Consider the following 27,584-nt stretch of genomic DNA (forward strand, 5'->3'; position numbering starts at 1 on the left):
CTGACATACATTTACTTGAACATCTATGGTAAGACCTGAAAATGGTTGTCTAGCAAGGATCAACAACCAATTTGCCAGAGCTTGAAGAATTTTGAAAAGAATAATGTGCAATTATTGCACATTCCAGGTGTGGTAAACTCTTAGAGACTTACCCAGAAAGACTCACAACTGCAATCGCTGCCAAAGACGCTTCTACAAAGTATTGACCCAGGAGTGTGAATACTTATGTAAATTAGATATTTAATTTTCAATACATTTCCCTCACATTTCTAAAAACATGTTTTCACTTTGTCATTATGGGGTATTGTGTGTAGATGGGTAAGAAAAAAACGCAATTGAATCCATTTTGAATTCAGGCTGTAACAACAAAATGTGTTATAAGTCAAGGGGTATGAAGTAATACTTTCTGAAGGCACTGTATCCCAACCAGAAGCCTTGGATTACAGGAAACAGCCACATTGAGCTAAAGGCTAGAGCTGCCGCTGGACTGGGACACAAGTGTTGGTCCCATGTTTCATGAGCTGAAATAAAAGATCCCAGAAAAGTTCCATGTGACCCTGGGTCTCGACCCTGCCCTGTGCAACTGGGTCCTGGACTTTCTGATGGGCCGCCCCCAGGTGGTGAGGGTAAAAAACAACATCCACCCCCCTCTGATCCTCAACACTGGGGCCCCACAAGGGTGCCTTCTCAGCCCTCTCCTGTACTCCCTGTTCACCCATGACTGTGTGGCCATACACGCCTCCAACTCCATCATCAAGTTTGCAGACGACACTACAGTGGTAGGCTTGATTACCAACAACGACGAAACGGCCTACAGGGAGGAGATGAGGGCCCTCGGAGTGTGGTGTCAGGAAAATAACCTCACACTCAATGTCAACAAAACAAAGGAGATGATCGTGGACTTCAGGAAACAGCAGAGGGAGCTCCCCCCTATCCACATCGACGGGACAATAGTGGAGAAGGTGGAACGTTTTAAATTCCTCTGCGTAAATGTCACAGACACACTGAAATGGTCCCCCCACACAGAACGCGTGGTGAAGAAGGCGCAACAGCCTGAAGCAATTTGGCTTGTCACCGAGGACACTCACAAACATTTACAAACGCACAATCGAGGGCATCCTGTCGGGCTGTATCACAGCCTGGTATGACAACTGCTCCGCCCATGACCGTAAGGCTCTCCAGAGGGTAGAGAGGTCTGCACAATGCATCACCGGGGGCAAACTACCTGCCCTCCAGGACACCTACATCACCCGATGTCACAGGAAGGCCAAAAAGACCATCAATGACAACAACCACCCGAGCCACTGCCTGTTCACCCGCTATCATCCAGAAGGTGAGGTCAGTACAGGTGCATCAAAGCTGGGACCGAGAGACTGAAAAACAGCTTCTATCTCAAGGCCATCAGACTGTTAAACAGCCATCACTAACATTGAGTGGCTGCTGCCAATATACTGACTCAACTCTCTAGCCACTTTAATAATTAATAATTGGATGTAATAAATGTATCACTAGTCACTTTAAACAATGGCACTTTATATAACGTTTACATACCCTATATTACTCATCTCATATGTATATACTGTACTCTATACCATCTACTGCATCTTGCCTACTCTGTTCGGCCATCACTCTTCCATATAATTACATGTGCATATTCTTATTCATTCCTTTACACTTGTGTGTAAAAGGTAGTTGTTGGGAATTTGTTAGATTACTTGTTAGATATTACTGCACGGTCGGAACTAAAAGCACAAGCATTTCGCTACACTCGCATTAACATCTGCTGTATGTGACCAATAAAATTGGATTTGATTTGCACAAAAAGCTTATTTCTCTTAAATGGTGTGTACAAATTAGTTTACAAATCTGTTAGTGAGCATTTCTCATTTGCCAAGATAATCCATCCACCTGACAGGTGTGGCATATCAAGAAACTGATGAAACAGCATGATCATTACGCTGTTGCACCTTGTGCTGGGGACAATAAAAGGCCACTCTAAACTGTGAAAGTTTTGTCAAACAACACAATGCCACAGATGTTTCAAGTTTTGCGGGAGTGTGCAAATGGCATGCTGACTGCAGGATTGGTCACCAGAGCTGTTGCCAGATCGTTCAATGTACATTCCACAACCAAAAGTCTTCTCCAACATTGTTTTAGAGAATTTGGGACTACATCCAATTGGCCACGTATAACCATGCCAGCCCAGGACCTCCACATTGGCCTCACAACCTCAGACCACGTGTAACCATGCCAGCCCACGATCTCCACATTGGCCTCACAACCGCAGACCACGTGTAACCATGCCAGCCCAGGACCTCCACATTGGCCTCACAACCTCAGACCACGTGTAACCATGCCAGCCCAGGACCTCCACATTGGCCTCACAACCTCAGACCACGTGTAACCATGCCAGCCCAGGACCTCCACATTGGCCTCACAACCGCAGACCATGTGTAACCATGCCAGCCCAGGACCTCCACATTGGCCTCACAACCTCAGACCATGTGTAACCATGCCAGCCCAGGACCTCAACATTGGCCTCACAACCTCAGACCACGTGTAACCATGCCAGCCCAGGACCTCCACATTGGCCTCACAACCTCAGACCATGTGTAACCATGCCAGCCCAGGACCTCCACATTGGCCTCACAACCGCAGACCACGTGTAACCATGCCAGCCCAGGACCTCCACATTGGCCTCACAACCTCAGACCACGTGTAACCATGCCAGCCCAGGACCTCCACATTGGCCTCACAACCTCAGACCATGTGTAACCATGCCAGCCCAGGACCTCCACATTGGCCTCACAACCTCAGACCATGTGTAACCATGCCAGCCCAGGACCTCCACATTGGCCTCACAACCTCAGACCATGTGTAACCATGCCAACCCAGGACCTCCACATTGGCCTCACAACCTCAGACCATGTGTAACCATGCCAGCCCAGGACCTCCACATTGGCCTCACAACCTCAGACCATGTGTAACCACGCCAGCCCAGGACCTCCACATTGGCCTCACAACCTCAGACCATGTGTAACCATGCCAGCCCAGGACCTCCACATTGGCCTCACAACCTCAGACCATGTGTAACCATGCCAGCCCAGGACCTCCACATTGGCCTCACAACCTCAGACCATGTGTAACCATGCCAGCCCAGGACCTCCACATTGGGCTTCTTCACCTGCGGGATCATCTGAGGAGGGGAGGAGGGGTGCTCAGGAGGGGGAGGAGGGGTGCTCAGGAGGGGGAGGAGGGGGAGGAGGGGTGCTCAGGAGTATTTCTATCTGTAATACAGCCATTTGTGGGGGAAAAATATTCTGATTGGCTGTGTCTGGCTCCCCAGTGCGTGGACCTGGCTCCCAAGTGGGTGTGCCTATGCACTCCCAACCGGCCTCACAACAGCAAACCACGTGTATGGCATTGTGTGGGCGAGCAGTTGTGAACAGAGTGCTCCATGGTGGCAGTGGGGTTATATTATGGGAAGGCATAAGCTACGGACAACGAACACAATTGCATTTTTATCTATGACGATTTGAATGCACAGAGATACCGTGACGAGATTCTGAAGCCCATTGTTGTGCCATTCATCCACCGCCATCACCTGATGTTTCAGCATGATAATGCAAGGCCCCTTGATGTAAAAATCATGTATATTCTCCAAACATGTCAACCATTGAGCATGTTTGGGATGCTCTGGATCGACGTGTATGACAGCGTGTTCCAGTTCAGGCCAACATCCAGCAACTTTGCACAGCCATTGAAGAAGAGTGGGACAACATTCCACAGGCGACAATCAACAGCCTGATCAACTCTATGAGAAGGAGATGTGTTGCATCTCAGTGCAAGAGGCGTCACTTCAGTCCCTGGTTCGAATCCAGGCTCAGTCACATCCGGCCGTGATTGGGAGTCCCATAGGGCGGCACACAATTGGCCCAGCATCGTCCAGGTTAGGCCTGGGTAGGTTGTCACTGTAAATAAGAATTTGTCCTTAACTGACTTGTCCAGTTAAATAAAGGTTAAAAAAAATATATATTAAATACTGCATGGCAAGCGGTACCGATGCACCAAGTCTGGAACCAACAGGACCCTGAACAGCTTCTTCCAAGCCATTTGACTGCTAGTTAGCTACCTGGACTATCTGCATTGCCCCTTATTACACACATTGCTGCTACTGTTTATTATCTATCCTGTTGCCTCGTCACTTTCATCCTAGTTATATGCACATTGTCTCAGTACTGGTACCCCGTGTATCGTTACTCATTGTTCACTTATTATTACGTGTAATTACTTTTCTATTATTTCTCTATTTTCTTTCTCTCTGCATTGTTGGGAAGGACCTGTAAGTAAGCATTTCACTGTTAGTCTACACACCTGTTGTTTACCAAGCATGTCACAAATAACATTAGATTTGAATTGAATTTGTACTCTCTGGCTAGAATTCAATCAAAGTGCATTAGGGATTTTCTGCACTGTGCTTTTCTGCAATGCAAATTGTTCTGCGATGCTCCTCTGCAAATTGCGTTTGATAGAAGCACGTCCCAAGTAATCTCGTCCTCAGACGTCTCTCTCGAACCTGGGGACAAGGTTATGTCCCGAGTAGATAAAAGAAATCCCTGAATCAATGTCTTTGATTGACACCTCTCTAAGTCCCATTCGTATATGTAGCCATTAGGCTGACCTCTTGGGGGAGAAAACAAAAAATAATGTAGAGCAAGGGGAGGATGAATCTTTGTGGACTGAGAGCTCAGTCTCCACGGGAGACCCGTCCGCTCGTACGTTGTCTCCGTAACAACCGCGGGGTTGCCACTGTGACTGAGAGATCAGTCTCCACGGGAGACCCGTCCGCTCGTACGTTGTCTCCGTAACAACCGCGGGGTTGCCACTGTGACTGAGAGCTCAGTCTCCACGGGAGACCCGTCCGCTCGTACGTTGTCTCCGTAACAACCGCGGGGTTGCCACTGTGACTGAGAGCTCAGTCTCCACGGGAGACCCGTCCGCTCGTACGTTGTCTCCGTAACAACCGTGGGGTTGCCACTGTGACTGAGAGCTCAGTCTCCATGGGAGACCCGTCCGCTCGTACGTTGTCTCCGTAACAACCGCGGGGTTGCCACTGTGACTGAGAGCTCAGTCTCCACGGGAGACCCGTCTGCTCGTACGTGGTCTCCGTAACAACCGCGGGGTTGCCACTGTGACTGAGAGATGGTATTTCTATGTGAATTCAGTCCAGAGCCTGTTAAACTATAGTAGAGAACATAGCTAGTAACATGTGACCTAGTTAACTTCTCTAATCCAATAGTCTAGACCAGTGTTTCTCAACTCTGGTCTTCCAGTACCCCCAACAAGCACACCTGATTAAATTTGTCAACTAGTCAGCATGCCCTCAATGAGCTGATTTTTTTTATTTTAATTTTTACCTTTATTTTACTAGGCAAGTCAGTTAAGAACAAATTCTTATTTTCAATGACAGTCTAGGAACAGTGGGTTAACTGCCTGTTCAGGGGCAGAACGACAGATTTGTACCTTGTCAGTTCAGGGATTTGAACTTGCAACCTTTCGGTTACTAGTCCCACGCTCTAACCACTAGGCTACCCTGCCGCCCCAGAATGAGTGGTGTCTGTCCAGCGCTACAACAGCAATGTGTACTGTTGGGGTTACTGGAGGACCAGGGTTGGAAAACACTGGTCTAGACAAGAGGAGAATAATAAGGGTATAAATGGGTCGGGAGACAGGCGCAGTAATGCGTAATAGGGGATTTTATTGATCCAAATTACAGCGTGCCATGTCACGGGGACGAAGACAAAAAAACACGTAACAAAACACAGGGTTGAAACCCAAAACAAAAGAGCGAGGAGTACCTCAAATAAATAAACGGGGCGAGACCCGAAAAAAACACAAGTACACAATGATACAACACGGGACGAGACCCGTAATCATTTGCACAAATACACAAAACACGCAGCACAGAAGCTGAAACGACGCATAGCTACTCACACAACCATAAGGACATTGGAACAATAAATCAACAGCCCAATGGTGAACCAAAGGGCACACTTATACAATTACTAATCATTGAGAAATGGGCACCAGGTGTACGTAATCAACAGTTCAGTTCCTTGAGGCCGGTGAAGTAGACCTCGGAATGAGCAAAATTACCGGATCCGTGACAAGAGGAATGGACTCTAGAGAATGTATGACGTCAGGGGCAGGCATCTACCTGATATGTCAGTCTATTGTGTTACACAACAGGACTCAAAGATCAAATTAAAAGACCCAGATTCAGTAAGTTAGTGGAAGGTTTTGTTTGTAAGACAATTTGAAATGTCAAAAATCACTGTATAGCAACCACTAGACACAAGTAAGTTTTAAAGCTGAACAAAGTTGCATTGCTAAATAGCTCAAAACTGATGAAACTGATGTAAAACTCAACAGAAGAGCTGCAGTTAGTTTCAGAGTGGGTGGCAAGGAATAAGTTAGCCCTAAATATGTATAAAACTAAAAGCATTGTATTTAGAACAAAACACTCACTAAACCCTAAACCTCAACTAAATCTTGTAATACATAATGTGAAAATTGAGTAAGTTGAGATGACTAAACTGCTTGGAGTAACACTAGACTGTAAACTGTCATGGTCAAAACATACTGATGCAGTAGTAGCTAAGATGGGCAGAAGTCTGTTCATAATAAAGCGATGCTCTGTCTTCTTAACACTATCAACAAGGCAGGTCCTAGTTTCTACCTTCTTAACAACACTATCAACAAGGCAGGTCCTACAGGCTCTAGTTTCTACCTTCTTAACAACACTATCAACAAGGCAGGTCCTACAGGCTCTAGTTTCTACCTTCTTAACAACACTATCAACAAGGCAGGTCCTAGTTTCTACCTTCTTAACAACACTATCAACAAGGCAGGTCCTACAGGCTCTAGTTTCTACCTTCTTAACAACACTATCAACAAGGCAGGTCCTACAGGCCCTAGTTTCTACCTTCTTAACAACACTATCAACAAGGCAGGTCCTACAGGCCCTAGTTTCTACCTTCTTAACAACACTATCAACAAGGCAGGTCCTACAGGTCCTAGTTTCTACCTTATTAACAACACTATCAACAAGGCAGGTCCTAGTTTCTACCTTCTTAACAACACTATCAACAAGGCAGGTCCTACAGGCTCTAGTTTCTACCTTCTTAACAACACTATCAACAAGGCAGGTCCTACAGGCCCTAGTTTCTACCTTCTTAACAACACTATCAACAAGGCAGGTCCTACAGGTCCTAGTTTCTACCTTATTAACAACACTATCAACAAGGCAGGTCCTACAGGCCCTAGTTTCTACCTTATTAACAACACTATCAACAAGGCAGGTCCTACAGGCCCTAGTTTCTACCTTCTTAACAACACTACCAACAAGGCAGGTCCTAGTTTCTACCTTATTAACAACACTATCAGGCAGGTCCTACAGGTCCTAGTTTCTACCTTCTTAACAACACTACCAACAAGGCAGGTCCTACAGGACCTAGTTTTGTCGCACCTTGACTACTGTTCAGTCGTGTGGTCAGGTGCCACAAAAAAGGCCTCAGGAAAATTGCAATTGGCTCAGGACAGGGCAGCATGGCTGGCCCTTGGATGTACACAGAGAGCTAATATTAATAATATGCATGTCAATCTCTCCTGGCTGAAAGTGGAGGAGAGATTGACTTCATCACTACTTTTATTTATGAGAGGTATTGACATGTTGAATGCACCGAGCGGTCTGTCTAAACTACTGGCACACAGCTCTGACACCCACGCATACCGCACAGGACATGCCACCAGAGGTCTCTTCACAGTCCCCAAGTCCAGAACAGACTATGGGAGGCACACAGCTCAGCCACCCACCCATACATACCCCACAGGACATGCCACAAGAGGTCTCTTCACAGTCTCCAAGTCCAGAACAGACTATGGGAGGCACACAGCTCAGCCACCCATGCATACCGCACAGGACATGCCACCAGGGGTCTCTTCACAGTCCCCAAGTCCAGAACAGACTATGGGAGGCACACAGCTCAGCCACCCATGCATACCCCACAGGACATGCCACAAGAGGTCTCTTCACAGTCCCCAAGTCCAGAACAGACTATGGGAGGCACACAGCTAAGCCACCCATGCATACCCCACAGGACATGCCACAAGAGGTCTCTTCACAGTCCCCAAGTCCAGAACAGACTATGGGAGGCACACAGCTCAGCCACCCATGCATACCCCACAGGACATGCCACAAGAGGTCTCTTCACAGACCCCAAGTCCAGAACAGACTATGGGAGGCACACAGCTCTGACACCCATGCATATCCCACAAGACATGTCACCAGAGGTCTCTTCACAGTCCCCAAGTCCAGAACAGACTATGGGAGGCACACAGCTCTGACACCCATGCATACCCCACAGGACATGCCACAAGAGGTCTCTTCACAGTCCCCAAGTCCAGAACAGACTATGGGAGGCACACAGCTCAGCCACCCATGCATACCCCACAGGACATGCCACCAGAGGTCTCTTCACAGTCCCCAAGTCCAGAACAGACTATGGGAGGCACACAGCTCAGCCACCCATGCATACCCCACAGGACATGCCACCAGAGGTCTCTTCACAGTCCCCAAGTCCAGAACAGACTATGGGAGGCACACAGCTCTGACACCCATGCATATCCCACAAGACATGCCACCAGAGGTCTCTTCACAGTCCCCAAGTCCAGAACAGACTATGGGAGGCACACAGCTCTGACACCCATGCATACCCCACAGGACATGCCACAAGAGGTCTCTTCACAGTCCCCAAGTCCAGAACAGACTATGGGAGGCACACAGCTCTGACACCCATGCATATCCCACAAGACATGCCACCAGAGGTCTCTTCACAGTCCCCAAGTCCAGAACAGACTATGGGAGGCACACATCTCTGACACCCATGCATACCCCACAGGACATGCCACAAGAGGTCTCTTCACAGTCCCCAAGTCCAGAACAGACTATGGGAGGCACACAGCTCTGACACCCATGCATTCCCCATAGGACATGCCACAAGAGGTCTCTTCACAGTCCCCAAGTCCAGAACAGACTATGGGAGGCACACAGCTCAGACACCCATGCATACCCCACAGGACATGCCACAAGAGGTCTCTTCACAGTCCCCAAGTCCAGAACAGACTATGGGAGGCACACAGCTCTGACACCCATGCATACCCCACAGGACATGCCACAAGAGGTCTCTTCACAGTCCCCAAGTCCAGAACAGACTATGGGAGGCACACAGCTCAGACACCCATGCATACCCCACAGGACATGCCACAAGAGGTCTCTTCACAGTCCCCAAGTCCAGAACAGACTATGGGAGGCACACAGCTCTGACACCCATGCATACCCCACAGGACATGCCACCAGAGGTCTCTTCACAGTCCCCAAGTCCAGAACAGACTATGGGAGGCACACAGTACTACATAGAGCCATGACTACATGGAACTCTATTCCACAGTACTACATAGAGCCATGACTACATGGAACTCTATTCCACAGTACTACATAGAGCCATGACTACATGGAACTCTATTCCACAGTTCTACACAGAGTCATGACTACATGGAACTCTATTCCACATCAAGTAACTGTCGCAAGCAGTAAAATTTGATTTGAAAAAAACAGATTAAAAAAACACCTTATGGAACAGCGGGGACTGTGAAGCAACACAAACATTTGGCATAGACACACACACACACACGATAACATACTCACTATTCATACACATGGATTTAGTACTGTAGATATGTGGTAGTGGTGGAGTAGGGGCCTGAGGGCACACAGTGTGTTGTGAAATCTGTGAATGTATTTTAATGTATTTAAAATGGTATAAACTGCCTTAATTTTGCTGGATCCCAGGAAGAGTAGCTGCAGCAGCTAATGGGGATCCATAATAAATACAAAACACTTCATTGAAACGCTACCAAATATTTAAATCCCTCCTCTTGCAGGGGTTACATGACCTTAACATCCTCGCTTCATGACTCCATCTCCCGGGCTACCATTTCTATTTCCCATCCAGTCAAGTTAATGAGTGGCGAGTGAACCTATTAAAAAATGCCTCTCACATACATCAATGTTTACTGCACACTTTACTGCAGTTTCAGTGAGGGTTCGATTGCCCCATACACCACCGCGGGCACCACATACAGTTACTGAAAAGCTAGGTTACTGAACAGCTAGGTTACTGAACAGCTATGTTACTGAACAGCTAGGTTAATCGCTGAATTAAAAAGGTGAGATCCGCTTGGTTCTCAGGGCATCCGCTTGGTTCTCAGGGCATCCTCTTGGTTCTCAGGGCATCCGCTTGGTTCTTTCTCAGGGCATCCGCTTGGTTCTTTCTCAGGGCATCCGCTTGGTTCTTTCTCAGGGCATCCGCTTGGTTCTTTCTCAGGGCATCCGCTTGGTTCTCAGGGCATCCGCTTGGTTCTCAGGGCATCCGCTTGGTTCTCAGGGCATCCGCTTGGTATTCCATTTGAGTTATTTTGAATCATTGTATGTCACGCTTGAACTAAAAGTCTCCTGATAACCAAAGCATCTTAAAGGACTATATTGCATTCTTCTATTGTCTGCATTTCAGGGTATCTGCTCTGCGGTCCCCTTACTATTCCCCGTGGCAGGTAACTGGACATGCACTGTGATATAAGCGGCTGCTTCCTCTCTGGGGAGAAACTCACTGTGATATAAGAGGCTGCTTCCTCTCTAGGGGAGAAACTCACTGTGATGTAAGAGGCTTCCTCTCTAGGGGAGAAACTCACTGTGATATAAGAGGCTTCCTCTCTAGGGAGAAACTCACTGTGATGTAAGAGGCTTCCTCTCTAGGGGAGAAACTCACTGTGATGTAAGAGGCTTCCTCTCTAGGGAGAAACTCACTGTGATGTAAGAGGCTTCCTCTCTAGGGGAGAAACTCACTGTGATGTAAGAGGCTTCCTCTCTAGGGGAGAAACTCACTGTGATGTAGGCTGCTTCCTCTCTAGGGGAGAAACTCACTGTGATATAAGAGGCTGCTTCCTCTCTGGGGAGAAACTCACTGTGATATAAGAGGCTGCTTCCTCTCTGGGGAGAAACTCACTGTGATGTAAGAGGCTTCCTCTCTAGGGGAGAAACTCACTGTGATGTAAGAGGCTTCCCCTCTAGGGGAGAAACTAACTGATGTAAGAGGCTTCCTCTCTAGGGGAGAAACTCACTGTGATGTAAGAGGCTTCCTCTCTAGGGAGAAACTCACTGTGATGTAAGAGGCTTCCTCTCTAGGGGAGAAACTCACTGTGATGTAAGAGGCTTCCTCTCTAGGGGAGAAACTCACTGTGATATAAGAGGCTGCTTCCTCTCTGGGGAGAAACTCACTGTGATGTAAGAGGCTGCCTCCTCTCTGGGGAGAAACTCACTGTGATATAAGAGGCTGCCTCCTCTCTGGGGGAGAAACTCACTGTGATATAAGCGGCTGCTTCCCCTCTAGGGGAGAAACTCACTGTGATATAAGAGGCTTCCTCTCTAGGGGAGAAACTCACTGTGATATAAGAGGCTTCCTCTCTAGGGGAGAAACTCACTGTGATATAAGAGGCTGCTTCCTCTCTGGGGAGAAACTCACTGTGATATAAGAGGCTTCCTCCTCTCTAGGGGAGAAACTCACTGTGATATGAGGCTGCTTCCTCTCTGGGGAGAAACTCACTGTGATGTAAGAGGCTTCCTCTCTGGGGAGAAACTCACTGTGATGTAAGAGGCTTCCTCCTCTCTGGGGAGAAACTCACTGTGATATAAGAGGCTTCCTCCTCTCTGGGGAGAAACTCACTGTGATATAAGAGGCTTCCTCTCTAGGGAGAAACTCACTGTGATATAAGAGGCTTCCTCTCTAGGGGAGAAACTCACTGTGATATAAGAGGCTTCCTCTCTAGGGGAGAAACTCACTGTGATATAAGAGGCTTCCTCTCTAGGGGAGAAACTCACTGTGATATAAGAGGCTTCCTCTCTAGGGGAGAAACTCACTGTGATATGAGGCTGCTTCCTCTCTAAGGGAGAAACTCACTGTGATGTAAGAGGCCACTTCCTCTCTGGGGAGAAACTCACTGTGATGTAAGAGGCTGCCTCCTCTCTGGGGAGTAACTCACTATGATATAAGAGGCTGCCTCCTCTCTGGGGGAGAAACTCACTGTGATATAAGCGGCTGCTTCCTCTCTAGGGGAGAAACTCACTGTGATATAAGAGGCTGCTTCCTCTCTAGGGGAGAAACTCACTGTGATATAAGAGGCTTCCTCTTTAGGGGAGAAACTCACTGTGATAAGAGGCTTCCTCTCTAGGGGAGAAACTCACTGTGATATAAGAGGCTACTTCCTCTCTAAGGGAGAAACTCACTGTGATGTAAGAGGCTTCCTCTCTGGGGAGAAACTCACTGTGATGTAAGAGGCTTCCTCTCTGGGGAGAAACTCACTGTGATATCAGAGGCTTCCTCTCTAGGGGAGAAACTCACTGTGATGAAAGAGGCTGCTTCCTCTCTGGGGAGAAACTCACTGTGATGAAAGAGGCTGCTTCCTCTCTGGGGAGAAACTCACTGTGATATAAGAGGCTTCCTCCTCTCTAGGGGAGAAACTCACTGTGATGTAAGAGGCTTCCTCTCTAGGGGAGAAACTCACTGTGATGTAAGAGGCTTCCTCTCTAGGGGAGAAACTCACTGTGATGTAAGAGGCTTCCTCTCTAGGGGAGAAACTCACTGTGATGTAAGAGGCCGCTTCCTCTCTGGGGAGAAATAAAAACACAGACAGACACAGTACTGTGTGACTCACGCTCACCTCTCTTCTCCAACATCGCCAAGCGGTTTGTCACCTCCGTCTTCAGTTCGTTGATTTTAAACGCTCTGCAGAGACAAAAAAGTGATGGACAGAGAGAGCAAGAGAGAGAGATGGGCAGAGAGAGAGAGATAAAAGGAGAGAGATGTACAGAGAGAGAGAGATGGACAGAGAGAGAAAAGGAGAGAGGAGGACAGAGAGAGAGTGATGGACAGAGAGAGACAATAATGAGAGAGATGGACAGAGATAGAGACAATGAGAGAGATGGACAGAGAGAGACAAGGAGAGAGATGGAAAATAGAGAGAGAAAATTAGTAGAAGGATAGAGATAGCAAGGGAGGGAGGGAAGGGGAGAGAACAACAGGGACAGAAAGTATTGATTATCTGAAAGCAGCACACGCATTAATATAGTAACAGACAAATAGCAAGCATTTACGAAAACCAGAGAGAGAAAAAGCATTTACGAAGACGCAAAATGTCCATGAAAGCAATATCAGTGCTCTTACCTGGAAAACTGCTCTGCCACCTATGTCAATACATTCTGGAAGAGTTCCTCTTTATCTGTGGGAAGGAAGGTGTAGGATGGTACTACACAGAAAAACTCATACCACTTCACTCTGTGTTATAAAGACAACACTGCACACATGTCTGATACACTCAACTATCTGCCTGAAGCCTTCACTCAACTATCTGCCTGAAGCCTTCACTCAACTATCTGCCTGAAGCCTTCACTCAACTATCTGCCTGAAGCCTTCACTCAACTATCTGCCTGAAGCCTTCACTCAACTATCTGACTGAAGCCTTCACTCAACTATCTGACTGAAGCCTTCACTCAACTATCTGCCTTCATTAGAACGGAGCCTGGCGGTGTAACAGATATTGATTGGCCCTTCTCTCACACTCAAACACACACACACACACACACACACACACACCTTATGTAAACCAGTGGCAACGAGAGAATGAAAGTGACACAACAGATGGCAAAAGAAGAGGGTGTAATTGTTTTTTTTTCTGTCTCACTACTGAATACAGTAGTGATGTTTGGAGATGGTGCCAGTTGAATGCAGTAGTGATGTTTGGAGATGGTGCCAGTTGAATACAGTAGTGATGTTTGGAGATGGTGCCAGTTGAATACAATAGTGGTGTTTGGAGATGGTGCCAGTTGAATACAGTAGTGGTGTTTGGAGATGGTGCCAGTTGAATACAGTAGTGGTGTTTGGAGATGGTGCCCGCTGAATGCAGTAGTGGTGTTTGGAGATGGTGCCCGCTGAATACAGTAGTGGTGTTTGGAGATGGTGCCAGCTGAATACAGTAGTGGTGTTTGGAGATGGTGCCAGCTGAATACAGTAGTGGTGTTTGGAGATGGTGCCAGCTGAATACAGTAGTGGTTTTTGGTGATGGTGCCAAGATATCATCTGGCACAAGACACTTATAACTAAATGACAAAAACACAGCCCTGCTATTGTTGCAGAGCAAAGTGGTGGCCAAAGTTCACCTGAGAGGCCAATAAAAGTGCAGGTATGTGAACTAGTAAAACCACCGGTTGGCCGGGTCCCATTGTACACCATGTCACATTAACGCTATTCCGTTGTACACCGTGTCACATAAACGCCAGAACACTGTTTCACCAGGGGTCAGAGGTTAGGACCATACTAAGCCTCGCCTCCACGACAGCCACAGATAGTGTGTGTCTGTATCACTACCCAGAAGGTTACATCGTTGTAATAAAAACAACCCATTTGAGTGATGTGGAATTGAAACAGGTGACTGCAGTAAAGATTGGGAACAAAGACAAAAACCTGTTGTTTATGGACTTTTTCCCCCACAGATGTTGAGCTGGTCTGTCTGTGTGCTCTTGTGTTTGAGTGATGAGGACAATATGTTGTTGTAACCAAGCAAGACAGTTAATGAAATAGTGTGTGTGTGTGTGTTTGTCTAAGTGTGTCTATTGCCTAAACATGTTATTGATTATGCTCTTTTACGTGCTGTTTGCACGTCAGGTATGTGGGTAAGTGAGTGTGTGTGTTACTTTCGTAAATATATTTGTCAAACACCTATATTTCAGTGGCATTTGACGAGATGATAACTGACTGAATAGTCCCAGATAAACAGATTTTTCATTTCGGCTGACTAGATTTAGTCTGTGACAAGATGTTTAACTAGTAAATGGACTGGACAAGATTTTTTGGCGAGATTGAGGGCTTTTCAGTGTTATTTGTTTGGTCCAATCAAACGCATGCATGGCATTTTCAGAATTGTAAGGCTTTCTCACTGCAATGTTGCAATGCTGTAATTGGTGGAAAATAAATACCACGCCCAGGTTACAAATCACTGATGCAAATAAGGCTACTCTCCTGGTGGTACAAGCACCCGGTAGAAAAAGAAGCCACTTCACTTATCGTGTCGATTCAAACAAGACCGAATGCAATGACTGATAGGGGTGCTATGTTGAAGTCACCATGCCTCCATCTTGGCCCTCCCTCACCAGTGTGTTTGAGCCACTGTGCCTCCATCTTGGCCCTCCCCCACCATTGTGTTGAAGTCACCGTGCCTCCATCTTGGCTCTCCCCCACCATTGTGTTTGAGCCACTGTGCCTCCATCTTGGCTCTCCCCCACCAGGGTGTTGAAGTCACCATGCCTCCATCTTGGCCCTCCCCCACCAGTGTGTTGAAGTCACCATGCCTCCATCTTGGCTCTCCCCCACCAGTGTGTTGAAGTCACCATGCCTCCATCTTGGCTCTCCCCCACCAGTGTGTTGAAGTCACCATGCCTCCATCTTGGCTCTCCCCCACCATTGTGTTTGAGCCACTGTGCCTCCATCTTGGCCCTCCCCCACCAGTGTGTTGAAGCCACCATGCCTCCATTTTGGCCCTCCCCCACCAGTGTGTTGAAGCCACCATGCCTCCATCTTGGCCCTCCCCCACCAGTGTGTTGAAGTTACCGTGCCTCCATCTTGGCCCTCCCCCACCATTGTGCTAAAGCCACCGTGCCCACATCTTGGCCCTCCCCACCATTGTGCTAAAGGCACCGTGCCCACATCTTGGCCCTCCCCACCATTGTGCTAAAGGCACCGTGCCCACATCTTGGCCCTCCCCCACCATTGTGCTAAAGGCACTGTGCCTCCATCTTGGCCCTCCCCCACCATTGTGCTAAAGCCACCGTGCCTCCATCTTGGCTCTCCCCCGCCATTGTGCTGAAGCCACTGTGCCTCCATCTTGGCTCTCCCCCGCCATTGTGCTGAAGCCACCATGCCTCCATCTTGGCTCTCCCCCGCCATTGTGCTGAAGCCACTGTGCCTCCATCTTGGCTCTCCCCGCCATTGTGCTGAAGCCACCATGCCTCCATCTTGGCTCTCCCCGGCCATTGTGCTGAAGCCACTGTGCCTCCATCTTGGCTCTCCCCCGCCATTGTGCTGAAGCCACTGTGCCTCCATCTTGGCTCTCCCCCGCCATTGTGCTGAAGCCACCGTGCCACCAGTGTGTTGAAGCCACTGTGCCTCCATCTTGGCTCTCCCCCGCCATTGTGCTGAAGCCACTGTGCCTCCATCTTGGCTCTCCCCCGCCATTGTGCTGAAGCCACTGTGCCTCCATCTTGGCTCTCCCCCGCCATTGTGCTGAAGCCACTGTGCCTCCATCTTGGCTCTCCCCCGCCATTGTGCTGAAGCCACCGTGCCACCAGTGTGTTGAAGCCACTGTGCCTCCATCTTGGCTCTCCCCCGCCATTGTGCTGAAGCCACCATGCCTCCATCTTGGCTCTCCCCCGCCATTGTGCTGAAGCCACTGTGCCTCCATCTTGGCTCTCCCCCGCCATTGTGCTGAAGCCACCATGCCTCCATCTTGGCTCTCCCCCACCATTGTGCTGAAGCCACTGTGCCTCCATCTTGGCTCTCCCCACCATTGTGCTGAAGCCACTGTGCCTCCATCTTGGCTCTCCCCCGCCATTGTGCTGAAGCCACTGTGCCTCCATCTTGGCTCTCCCCCACCATTGTGCTGAAGCCACTGTGCCTCCATCTTGGCTCTCCCCGCCAGTGTGTTGAAGCCACCATGCCTCCATCTTGGCTCTCCCCCACCATTGTGCTGAAGCCACTGTGCCTCCATCTTGGCTCTCCCCCGACATTGTGCTGAAGCCACCATGCCTCCATCTTGGCTCTCCCCCGCCATTGTGCTGAAGCCACCATGCCTCCATCTTGGCTCTCCCCCACCATTGTGCTGAAGCCACTGTGCCTCCATCTTGGCTCTCCCCCACCATTGTAAAAAGTATTTTGGAAGCTATAGAAATGCATTATTTATTATGTTTTTATTTAATCTTTATTTTAACAGGGAAGACATATTGAGACTTAGGTCTCTTTTCCTGCCCTGTATAATACAACATACACCGAACAAAAATATAAAACGCAACACGCAACCATTTCAAAGATTTTACAGTTCATACAATCTGTCAATTGAAATAAATTCATTAAGCCCCAGTCTATGGATTTCAGATGAATGAGAATACAGAAACTAATCTTTTGGTCACAGATACCTTGATAAAAAAGGTAGCGGTGAGGATGAGAAAACCAGTCGGTATCTGGTGTGAGGCACGGCCTCATGCAGCGCGACACCTCCTTCACATAGGGTTGATCAGGCTGTTGATTGTGGCCTGTGGAATGTTGTGCCACTCCTCTTCAATGGCTGTACGAAGTTGCTTGTATATTGGCGGGAACTGAAATACGCTGTCGTACACGTCGATCCAGAGCATCCCAAATTTGCTCAATGGGTGACATGTCTGGCAATGGGAGAACTGGGACATTTTTAGCTTCCAAGAATTGTGTAAAATGGTCTGGGAAGAACATTGGTATGGCAATTCAATAATAGCCAATAATGTATTGAGCCTCTAGCCTACTACACAAACCTAATTGCTACAGTACTGTTTTTAATAGCCAATAATGTATTGAGCCTCTAGCCTACTACACAAACCTAATTGCTACAGTACTGTTTTTAATAGCCAATAATGTATTGAGCCTCTAGCCTACTGCACAAACCTAATGGGGACACAACAGTGGTAGGCTTGATTACCAACAACGACGAGACGGCCTACAGGGAGGAGGTGAGGGCCCTCAGAGTGTGGTGTCAGGAAAATAACCTCACACTCAACGTCAACAAATCAAAGGAGATGATTGTGGACTTCAGGAAACAGCAGAGGGAACACCCTCCTATCCACATCGATGGAACAGTAGTGGAGAGGGTAGTAAGTTTTAAGTTCCTCGGCGTACACATCACAGACAAACTGAATTGGTCCACCCACACAGACAGCATCGTGAAGAAGGCGCAGCAGCGCCTCTTCAACCTCAGGAGGCTGAAGAAATTCGGCTTGTCACCAAAAGCACTCAAACTTCTACAGATGCACAATCGAGAGCATCCTGTCGGGCTGTATCACCGCCTGGTACGGCAACTGCTCCGCCCACAACCGTAAGGCTCTCCAGAGGGTAGTGAGGTCTGCACAACGCATCACCGGGGGCAAACTACCTGCCCTCCAGGACACCTACACCACCCGATGTCACAGGAAGGCCATAAAGATCATCAAGGACAGCAACCACCCGAGCCACTGCCTGTTCACCCCGCTATCATCCAGAAGGCGAGGTCAGTACAGGTGCATCAAAGCTGGGACCGAGAGACTGAAAAACAGCTTCTATCTCAAGGCCATCAGACTGTTAAACAGCCACCACTAACATTGAGTGGCTGCTGCCAACACACTGACTCAACTCCAGCCACTTTAATAATGGGAATTGATGGGAAATGAATATATCACTAGCCACTTTAAACAATGCTACCTAATATAATGTTTACATACCCTACATTATTCATCTCATATGTATACGTATATACTGTACTCTATATCATCTACTGCATCCTTATGTAATACATGTATCACTAGCCACTTTAACTATGCCACTTTGTTTACATACTCATCTCATATGTATATACTGCACTCAATACCATCTACTGTATCTTGCCTATGCCGCTCTGTACCATCACTCATTCATATATCTTTATGTACATATTCTTTATCCCCTTACACTTGTGTCTATAAAGGTAGTAGTTTTGGAATTGTTAGCTAGATTACTTGTTGGTTATTCCTGCATTGTCGGAACTAGAAGCACAAGCATTTCGCTACACTCGCACTAACATCTGCTAACCATGTGTATGTGACAAATACAATTTGATTTGATTTAATTGCTACAGTACTGTTTTTAATAGGTTCATGATTTTTATTCTGAGCGGTAGATCTCGACCTGCATTTTGACCCAGAAAGTGATCTCGGGCTCAGAAAAGGTTGGTGACGACTTCCTTAATATATACTATTAAATTATATTATATTATGTGAGCTAAAATATATAAAAATAATAAATAAATAAAAATATGTAAAAGCATTTTCCTCAAAGTATAATGTTTGAGATTACTATTGTTACTGTCCCCACGACAAAAATAAATAAATAAAAATACATGTAATTTTGTCTTCGAAACATTGAATTGAAATACTGAGGAATGCCAATATGGCCGACCGGTGGATTCAAAGCCTCTCAATGACCAATAAATAGCATCAGCAATACAGGGTTTAAATACAGTGCCTTCGGAAAGTCTTCAGACCCCTGGACGTTTCCCACATTTTGTTACGTTACAGCCTTATTCTAAAATTGATTAAATAAAACAATTTCCTCTAGAATATACATACAATACCCCATAATGACAAAGCGAAAACAGGTTTTTAGACATTTATGCAAATGTTTAACAAAAAACACCTTTGCTATGAGACTAGAAATTGAGTTCAGGTGCATCCTGTTTCCCATTGATCATCCTTGAGATGTTTTTACAACTTGATTGGAGTCCACCTGTGGTAAAAATCTATTGATTGGATATGATTTGGAAAGGCACACACCTGTCTATATAAGGTCCCACAGTTGACAGTGCATGGCAGAGCAAAAACCAAGCCATGAGGTCGAAGGAATTGTCAGTAGAGCTCTGAGACAGGATTGTGTCGAGGCACAGATCTGAGGAAGGTTACCAAAAAATGTCTGCAGCATTGAAGGTCCCCAAGAACACAGTGGCCTCCATCATTCTTAAATGGAAGAAGTTTGGAACCACCAACACTCTTCCTAGAGCTGGCCGCCCGGCCAAACTGAGCAATCGCGGGAGAATGGCCTTGGTCAGGGAGGTGCCCAAGGCCCTGATGGTCACTCCGACAGAGCTCTAGCGTTCCTCTGTGGAGATGGGAGAACCTTCCAGAAGGACAAACATCTCTGCAGCACTCCACCAATCAGGCCTTTATGGTAGAGTGGCCAGACGGAAGTCACTCCTCTGTAAAAGGCACATGACAGCCTGCTTGGAGTTTACCAAAAGGCACCTAAAGACTCTCAGACCATGAGAAACAAGATTCTCTGGTCTGATGAAACGAAGATTGAACTCTTTGGCCTGAATGCCAAGCGTCACGTCTGGATGACACCATCCCTACGGTGAAGCCTAGTGTGGTAACATCATGCTGTGGGTATGTTTTTCAGCAGCAGGGACTGGGAGACTAGTCCGGATCGAGGCAAAGATGAACAGAGCAAAGTACAGAGAGATCCTTGATGAAAACCTGCTCCAGAGCGCTCCGGACCTCAGACTGGGGTGAGGGTTCACCTTCCAACAGGACAATGACCCAAAGCACACAACCAAGACAGCGCAGGAGTGGCTTTGGGACAAGTCTCTGAATGTCCTTGAGTGGCCCAGCCATTTACATTACATTTAAGTCATTTAGCAGACGCTCTTATCCAGAGCGACAGCCAGAGCCTGGACTTGAACCCGATCGAACATCTCTGAAGAGATCTGAAAATAGCTGTGCAGCAACACTCCCCATCCAACCTGACAGAGCTTGAGAGGATCTGCAGAGAAGAATGGGAGAAACTCCCCAAATACAGGTGTGCCAAGCTTGTAGCATCATACCCAAGAAGACACAATGCTGTAATCATTGCCAAAAGGTGCTTCAACAAAGTACTGAGTAAAGGGTCTGAATACTTATGTAAATGTGGTATTTCAGTTTTTTAATTAAAAAAAAAAAAATTATGGGGGGAATTGTGTGTAGATTGATGAGGGAAAAAAATGCAATACATTTTAGAATAAGGCTGTAACGTAACAAAATGTGGAAAAAGTAAAAGGGGTCTAAGTCACTGTACATCATTGGGAAAAATACTACCAACCTGGAGAGACATCTGAAAGCTCAATATATATCATCGACCCCATCCACGCCACACAACACCGAGAGGTAGGCGCTGTCCCATTCACATTTAGAGCATAATACGCTCAGGTAATAACAGATAGATCATTTAATACCTTTATTTAACTAGGGAAGTCAGTTAAGAACAAATTCTTATTTTCAATGACAGTGGGTTAAACTGCCTCTTCAGGGGCAGAACGACAGATTTGTACCTTGTCAGCTCGGGGGTTTGAACTTGCAACCTTCCCGGTTACTAGTCCAACACGCTAACCACTAGGGTAGCTAGTTAGTTTGCTGCAACCTATCAGACCACTACTACTGACAGACCTTTGATTACAATGCAGCTACAGTCTGTCAAGGGACACAGGGCTCCAGACTGCAACGATTTAGTGGCATTTTGCGACCCATTGACTTGACTTGTGCGAGTTACATTTGAATGTATTGGTCGTATCAGTGTGGGCTGAACATTCATTACACGGCCACCACACTCAAAAGTTTCAAAACATTCAGGAAAATTCAGGATCCTTATTTTAACAGTAACAATAATAAGGGTTCTAACTGGAAACGAAAAGGGTTCTTCGAAGGGTTCTCCTATTGGGGACAGCCGAAGAACCATTTTAGGTTCTATATAGCACCTTTTTGTTTTAAGAGTGTAGGACAAGGCGATGTGTGTTTGTGCTCATGTAAGTCAGTGATTTATGTTTAATATAGGTTAATGAGGCAATACAAATGTGATGTGACTAATATAAAGGGCATTTATTTTAGGAGCCCGCGCGCTCCCAGGTGGCGCAGCAGTATAAGGCACTGCATTTCAGTGCTGGAGGCGTCACTACAGACACCCTGGTTCGAATCCAGGCTGTATCACAACTGGCTGTGATTGTCCCATAGGGCGGCGCACAATTGGCCCAACGTCGTCTGGATTTGGCCAGTCTAGGCGGTCATTGTAAATAAGAATTTGTTCTTAACTGACTTGCCTAGTTAAATAAATAAAAAATATATGCTAATTTGGTATGTGCTTGTCAGCAATGTGTTTTTATTTGCGTAGCGTGTGAAAAACCCCTGGCCCACTAGGACTCACCAGCTAGCTGTCCACCAGTCAGGGGCACCACGCTGTATGGTGACCTTTAACACACACAAGTTTAGACAGGAAGTGGTGCGGAACTCCAATACTGTACGCCCCCCCCCCTTCCTTCTAATTAGACGTGCTGTCAATGTCCTCTCCTCTTCCTCCCACTGTCTTACTCAGCATCTGAAGTGTGAGGACACGTTGGTGGATGTGTGTGTGAGAGAGTGAGCAGTATCTGGCTCACTGTTTCACCCTGACATTGGATCTGATAGTGTTTTTTTTTTTTATTAACCCTGGGCCATAGGGCCCAATCTGGGATATGTCCTTCTGTTCAATGGACATTTCAATGATATAACCATTAACCCTTGAAGAACATAATTTATTATGCTTGTGAGCTTAGGCTGCTGAAATTACAGATTGTACCTTCACGGACCAATGTGTAATGTTTTGCTATAAATGTGAACGCGACAGTGCCTACCTCTCGGTGTTGTGTGACATGTTGGGGTCGATGGACACCATGGCTCCTATGGAGTCCAGCAGAGACAAGGTGGTGTTCCTGTCCAAAACAGACAAAGCAGGGACACTCTCTCTGAGGATGTGTCCCACTACAGTTCAATGAAGAGGGTGGCACATTCCAAAATATCAATCAAAGAAACCAAGCGAGAGATAGTCAAGACTACTGGGATCTATGACCTTGTATCCTTTCATTTATGGTTGTGTACTCATCTAATAGAAGTGATTGTCAAAACAGAAACTGGGTGGTTTGAGCCCTGAATGCTGATTGGCTGACAGCCATGGTATAGCATTTTTTACTGCTCAAATTACGTTGGTAACCAGTTTATAATAACAATAAGGCACCTTGGGGGTTTGTGGTATATAGCCAACCAGTTTATAATAACAATAAGGCACCTTGGGGGTTTGTGGTATATAGCCAACCAGTTTATAATAACAATAAGGCACCTTGGGGGTTTGTGGTATATAGCCAACCAGTTTATAATAACAATAAGGCACCTTGGGGGTTTGTGGTATATAGCCAACCAGTTTATAATAACAATAAGGCACCTTGGGGGTTTGTGGTATATAGCCAACCAGTTTATAATAACAATAAGGCACCTTGGGGGTTTGTGGTATATAGCCAACCAGTTTATAATAACAATAAGGCACCTTGGGGGTTTGTGGTATATAGCCAACCAGTTTATAATAACAATACGGCACCTTGGGGGTTTGTGGTATATAGCCAACCAGTTTATAATATCAATAAGGCACCTTGGGGGTTTGTGGTATATAGCCAATATACCACGGCTAAGGTCTGTATCCAGGCACTCCGCGTTGCGTCGTGCATAAGAACAGCCCTTAGCCGTGGTATATTGGCTATATACAGCACAAACCCCCAAGGTGCCTTAATGCTTAAGTAGAAAACCAGTCAAGAGGACATGAACATGAAAGGACCAAAGACAAATACTTAAGACTAAAGAGAGGAAAAGAGAGCTGAGCAAAGCAATACCTTGGGATACCCAGAACGCTACAACTCTCTGATATCGTACGGGCTGCAGAACCTGCTGAAGACCACCAACAGTAGCCAAGACATGCAACATAGTGATGATCCAAAAATATATAATGATGTCAAATGTAAACAGAGTCCGCACTTAGTACATCATGTGAGGCATGTGAGGCAAAACGTTCATGTTCATATAACAACCATCATGTGTGTGGATATAAGGGAGAAAGCATTTCTAGAATATATTGAAAAGTGTTATGTAAATAGATGTTGGAGATGCTGATGCTGTTACTAGATGTGGAATACTTTCCTAGTGATCAGGGTGGTACAGCAAACCAGTGTATTTAGTCAGCTTGTTCTACAACAGTCCTCAGAGTACAGTGTGAGAGGAAATGGACAAAACCCACCATCGGTCGGTACCCCCTGTAAATAACCTCATTATTGTTGTGTTCTTGTGTTAGTCTTTATTTTTAAAATGTTACTTGAGTTTATTTAGTCAATTAAAAAAAAAACTCTATTTCCTTAAAACCGCATTGTTGGTTGTGAGCATTTCACGGTAAGGGTAGACCTGTAGAATTCAGAGCATGTGACAAATACAATTTGATTTGATTTGAAAAGGACTCTGCCTGGTGTCTGCATTGGCAGGTCTCCCATTCTGGGCTTTTCTTTTATTGACAAATATGCAGATTCCCCCTATCACCCTTCTTCTTTTATTAACAAATATGCAGATTCCCCCTATCACCCTTCTTCTTTTATTAACAAATATGCAGATTCCCCCTATCACCCTTCTTCTTTTATTGCCTTCCAAACAAGGTTGAGCGCCGTCATCTTTACTGTCAACCCCAGCCCCGAGCTTCACTATCTCTACTGTCAACCCCAGCCCCGAGCTTCACTATCTCTACTGTCAACCCCAGCTTCACTATCTCTACTGTCAACCCCAGCCCCGAGCTTCACTATCTCTACTGTCAACCCCAGCCCCGAGCTTCACTATCTCTACTGTCAACCCCAGCCCCGAGCTTCACTATCTCTACTGTCAACCCCAGCCCCGAGCTTCACTATCTCTACTGTCAACCCCAGCCCCGAGCTTCACTATCTCTACTGTCAACCCCAGCCCCGAGCTTCACTATCTCAACTGTCAACCCCAGCCCCGAGCTTCTCTATCTCTACTGTCAACCCCAGCCCCGAGCTTCACTATCTCTACTGTCAACCCCAGCCCCGAGCTTCACTATCTCTACTGTCAACCCCAGCTTCACTATCTCTACTGTCAACCCCAGCCCCGAGCTTCACTATCTCTACTGTCAACCCCAGCCCCGAGCTTCACTATCTCTACTGTCAACCCCAGCCCCGAGCTTCACTATCTCTACTGTCAACCCCAGCCCCGAGCTTCACTATCTCTACTGTCAACCCCAGCCCCGAGCTTCACTATCTCTACTGTCAACCCCAGCCCCGAGCTTCACTATCTCTACTGTCAACCCCAGCCCCGAGCTTCACTATCTCTACTGTCAACCCCAGCCCCGAGCTTCTCTATCTCTACTGTCAACCCCAGCCCCGAGCTTCTCTATCTCTACTGTCAACCCCAGCCCCGAGCTTCTCTATCTCTACTGTCAACCCCAGCCCCGAGCTTCTCTATCTCTACTGTCAACCCCAGCCCCGAGCTTCACGATCTCTACTGTCAACCCCAGCCCCGAGCTTCACTATCTCTACTGTCAACCCCAGCCCCGAGCTTCACTATCTCTACTGTCAACCCCAGCCCCGAGCTTCTCTATCTCTACTGTCAACCCCAGCCCCGAGCTTCTCTATCTCTACTGTCAACCCCAGCCCCGAGCTTCACTATCTCTACTGTCAACCCCAGCCCTGAGCTTCACCAAGACAGATGACTTTGACCCAGCATTTTTTTGATGAGTTGCTTGTTTATATCAATTGTAAAGACATTATCATTTGCTTTTTTTTTGTCAAATTTGTTCTGCAGTTATCGGAGGTCGCGGATAAACTGTGATTCTATGATTAGCAGAGATCTTCTGTGTATAAAGTGATGCGGGAGGGCAAAAAAAAAGCATACAATGACGCACTTAGCTGTTCTATAAGTCAGGCTTTAGATCAAGAGCGTTTTCAAGTGCAACGTTAAAGGGCAATTCCGCCACTTTAAAATCTCATAATTGTTATCTCCAGGAACGAAACCATATGTGAAAACAGCGCGTTTCTATAATATGAGGTTATAAAGATAAGGTCCTAGAAAATGCTTCTCTGTGACATCACAGGGTAGGATTAAAAGAAGAAAAAAAACCCGGTGATTTTCCAAACGTACAGTTATGAATATAACTATTGTTCTCTGAAGAAGGGAACGAGGTATAGCATACTATGGGGAGTCAACGACCAATCATATTCACCTGAAGAAACAAATCACGCCCAACTAGCCAATGGATGCCGAGCCCAACCTCGGAAGCCTTGCCTTCCTGGCTATAATACCGTGGCTTGCATTCATTTCCTCAATTCAGTACCGCTCTTCAGCGAGCCCAGAGCCCAAACCCCAAAATGTGCTATATCCAGTGGGGATTTTAGCGTGTAAATCTTGGTGGGGCAAACTTTTTTTTAGATGCATGCCAGCAAAGCCACTACACAACAAAACACTAAACGATACATGAATTGCACTATAACGGTGACAAACGGTGCCCACACACTGTTAGGGCCTACATAAAGCTGTCCCAACAGCAGAGTCCTGACAGCAGAGTCCCACCAGCAGTGTCCCACCAGCAGAGTCCCAATCCCAACACCTTACCACTACTACAACTGGCTATCAGCGGAGCCTTGTCTGCCAGCGAAAACAGTTAATTCAGCCTCATTTACTGCCTTTAAAAAAACATAGCTGATATGGCTGACTTGCTTTAATAAATGTGGTTTCTACTGACAATTGAGATGTACAAACTATGGTATAAGGGGACAATAAGCGGATAACAGGCCATCTGTAATTTTGATTACGACATTAATGAACGAGCTAGGATGGACGTTGTCAATAATTTGTTCAGCACTTTTGAAATGTACCGCGACAGAATTCAGAACATGGGCCGTTCTTACAGTGTTCTCCCTATACACCAAGTCAGAACTGTAGGATAAATACAGGGGGCATATATAAGCAGACAATGAAAGCTCTTACAATATTCAGTGATTCAATTTCACTAAAACAGGCTATAGGCTACATGTGCACCACCAAGTCAAAACAGGGACCAAATTATTAGGGGGAGGCACATGGGCTACTAGCGTCTTACTACACAACATACACTGAGTATTACTTTCTCAGCCACAGTATACATATCTCCCTGTCATATTACATCATTTAAGCAGCAGCATACAAGATGTTTTTGGACTCACCTTGTTGTGCTGTGCTCACTTGAACAGGAAGGTGGCACGGCAGTCCTTCGTGGGCAAATGTTGTCATCAAAGTCTGGCTGGCATTCTGTGTATTTATGGTGCTTTCAAGACAACTGGGAACAAGGAAAAAAACAAGGATCGATTCATGATGACATCAGTGATCTTCAGGTCAGAGCTCTGGAAGGGGCCCGCATTCCCGACTTGCAATTCTCGAATTGGATGACTCTTCAAAATGTATTTTCCCAGTCAGAACAATTTTTTTCTGAGTTCCATTTGTCTAGAACTCATGGAAGTCAGATTTCCCAGGTCGGAGTTTACAGTTGTTTTGAGCACTGCAGAAGTTATGCTGGATTGACAGCATTGCCAATGTTGAATGTTTAAGCTTGGAAAAGAGACCCTCAAACCCAGACTTGGAACCACAAATTCACTCCACTGAATAGCAGGCTAGTGATTGCTTTCCAATGCTTGCACCTAGCCACTAATTCCTTCTAAACCACTCATTGTTGAATTTGTGATTTCCAAATTGTTGTCCAATGAGCACCAATATGTTTATCTACAATTTCTCTTCATTATTGCTCTTCATATGACAA

General features: G+C 46.5%; 1 protein-coding gene across 3 annotated transcripts in view; it reads right to left on the minus strand.

The window, feature by feature from the left end:
• Nucleotides 1-27,584, minus strand: part of LOC115113630 (high affinity cGMP-specific 3',5'-cyclic phosphodiesterase 9A-like) — a 63,184-nt gene that overhangs the window by 13,941 nt on the left and 21,659 nt on the right. For 2 of the 3 annotated variants that reach the window (XM_065016056.1, XM_065016053.1), the window contains exons 2-4: nucleotides 26,995-27,107; nucleotides 13,338-13,392; nucleotides 12,835-12,899 (exon numbers count right to left, since the gene is read on the minus strand). In XM_065016056.1, coding sequence (XP_064872128.1) covers nucleotides 12,835-12,850 — 16 coding nt within the window. In that variant the 5' untranslated portion in view covers nucleotides 12,851-12,899; nucleotides 13,338-13,392; nucleotides 26,995-27,107. The remainder of the gene's footprint in view (nucleotides 1-12,834; nucleotides 12,900-13,337; nucleotides 13,393-26,994; nucleotides 27,108-27,584) is intronic. The other variant, XM_065016055.1, reaches the window with a different exon arrangement.

Source organism: Oncorhynchus nerka, linkage group LG3 (genome assembly GCF_034236695.1).
Source record: "Oncorhynchus nerka isolate Pitt River linkage group LG3, Oner_Uvic_2.0, whole genome shotgun sequence".
In the NCBI taxonomy this organism is placed as follows: Eukaryota; Metazoa; Chordata; class Actinopteri; order Salmoniformes; family Salmonidae; genus Oncorhynchus; species Oncorhynchus nerka.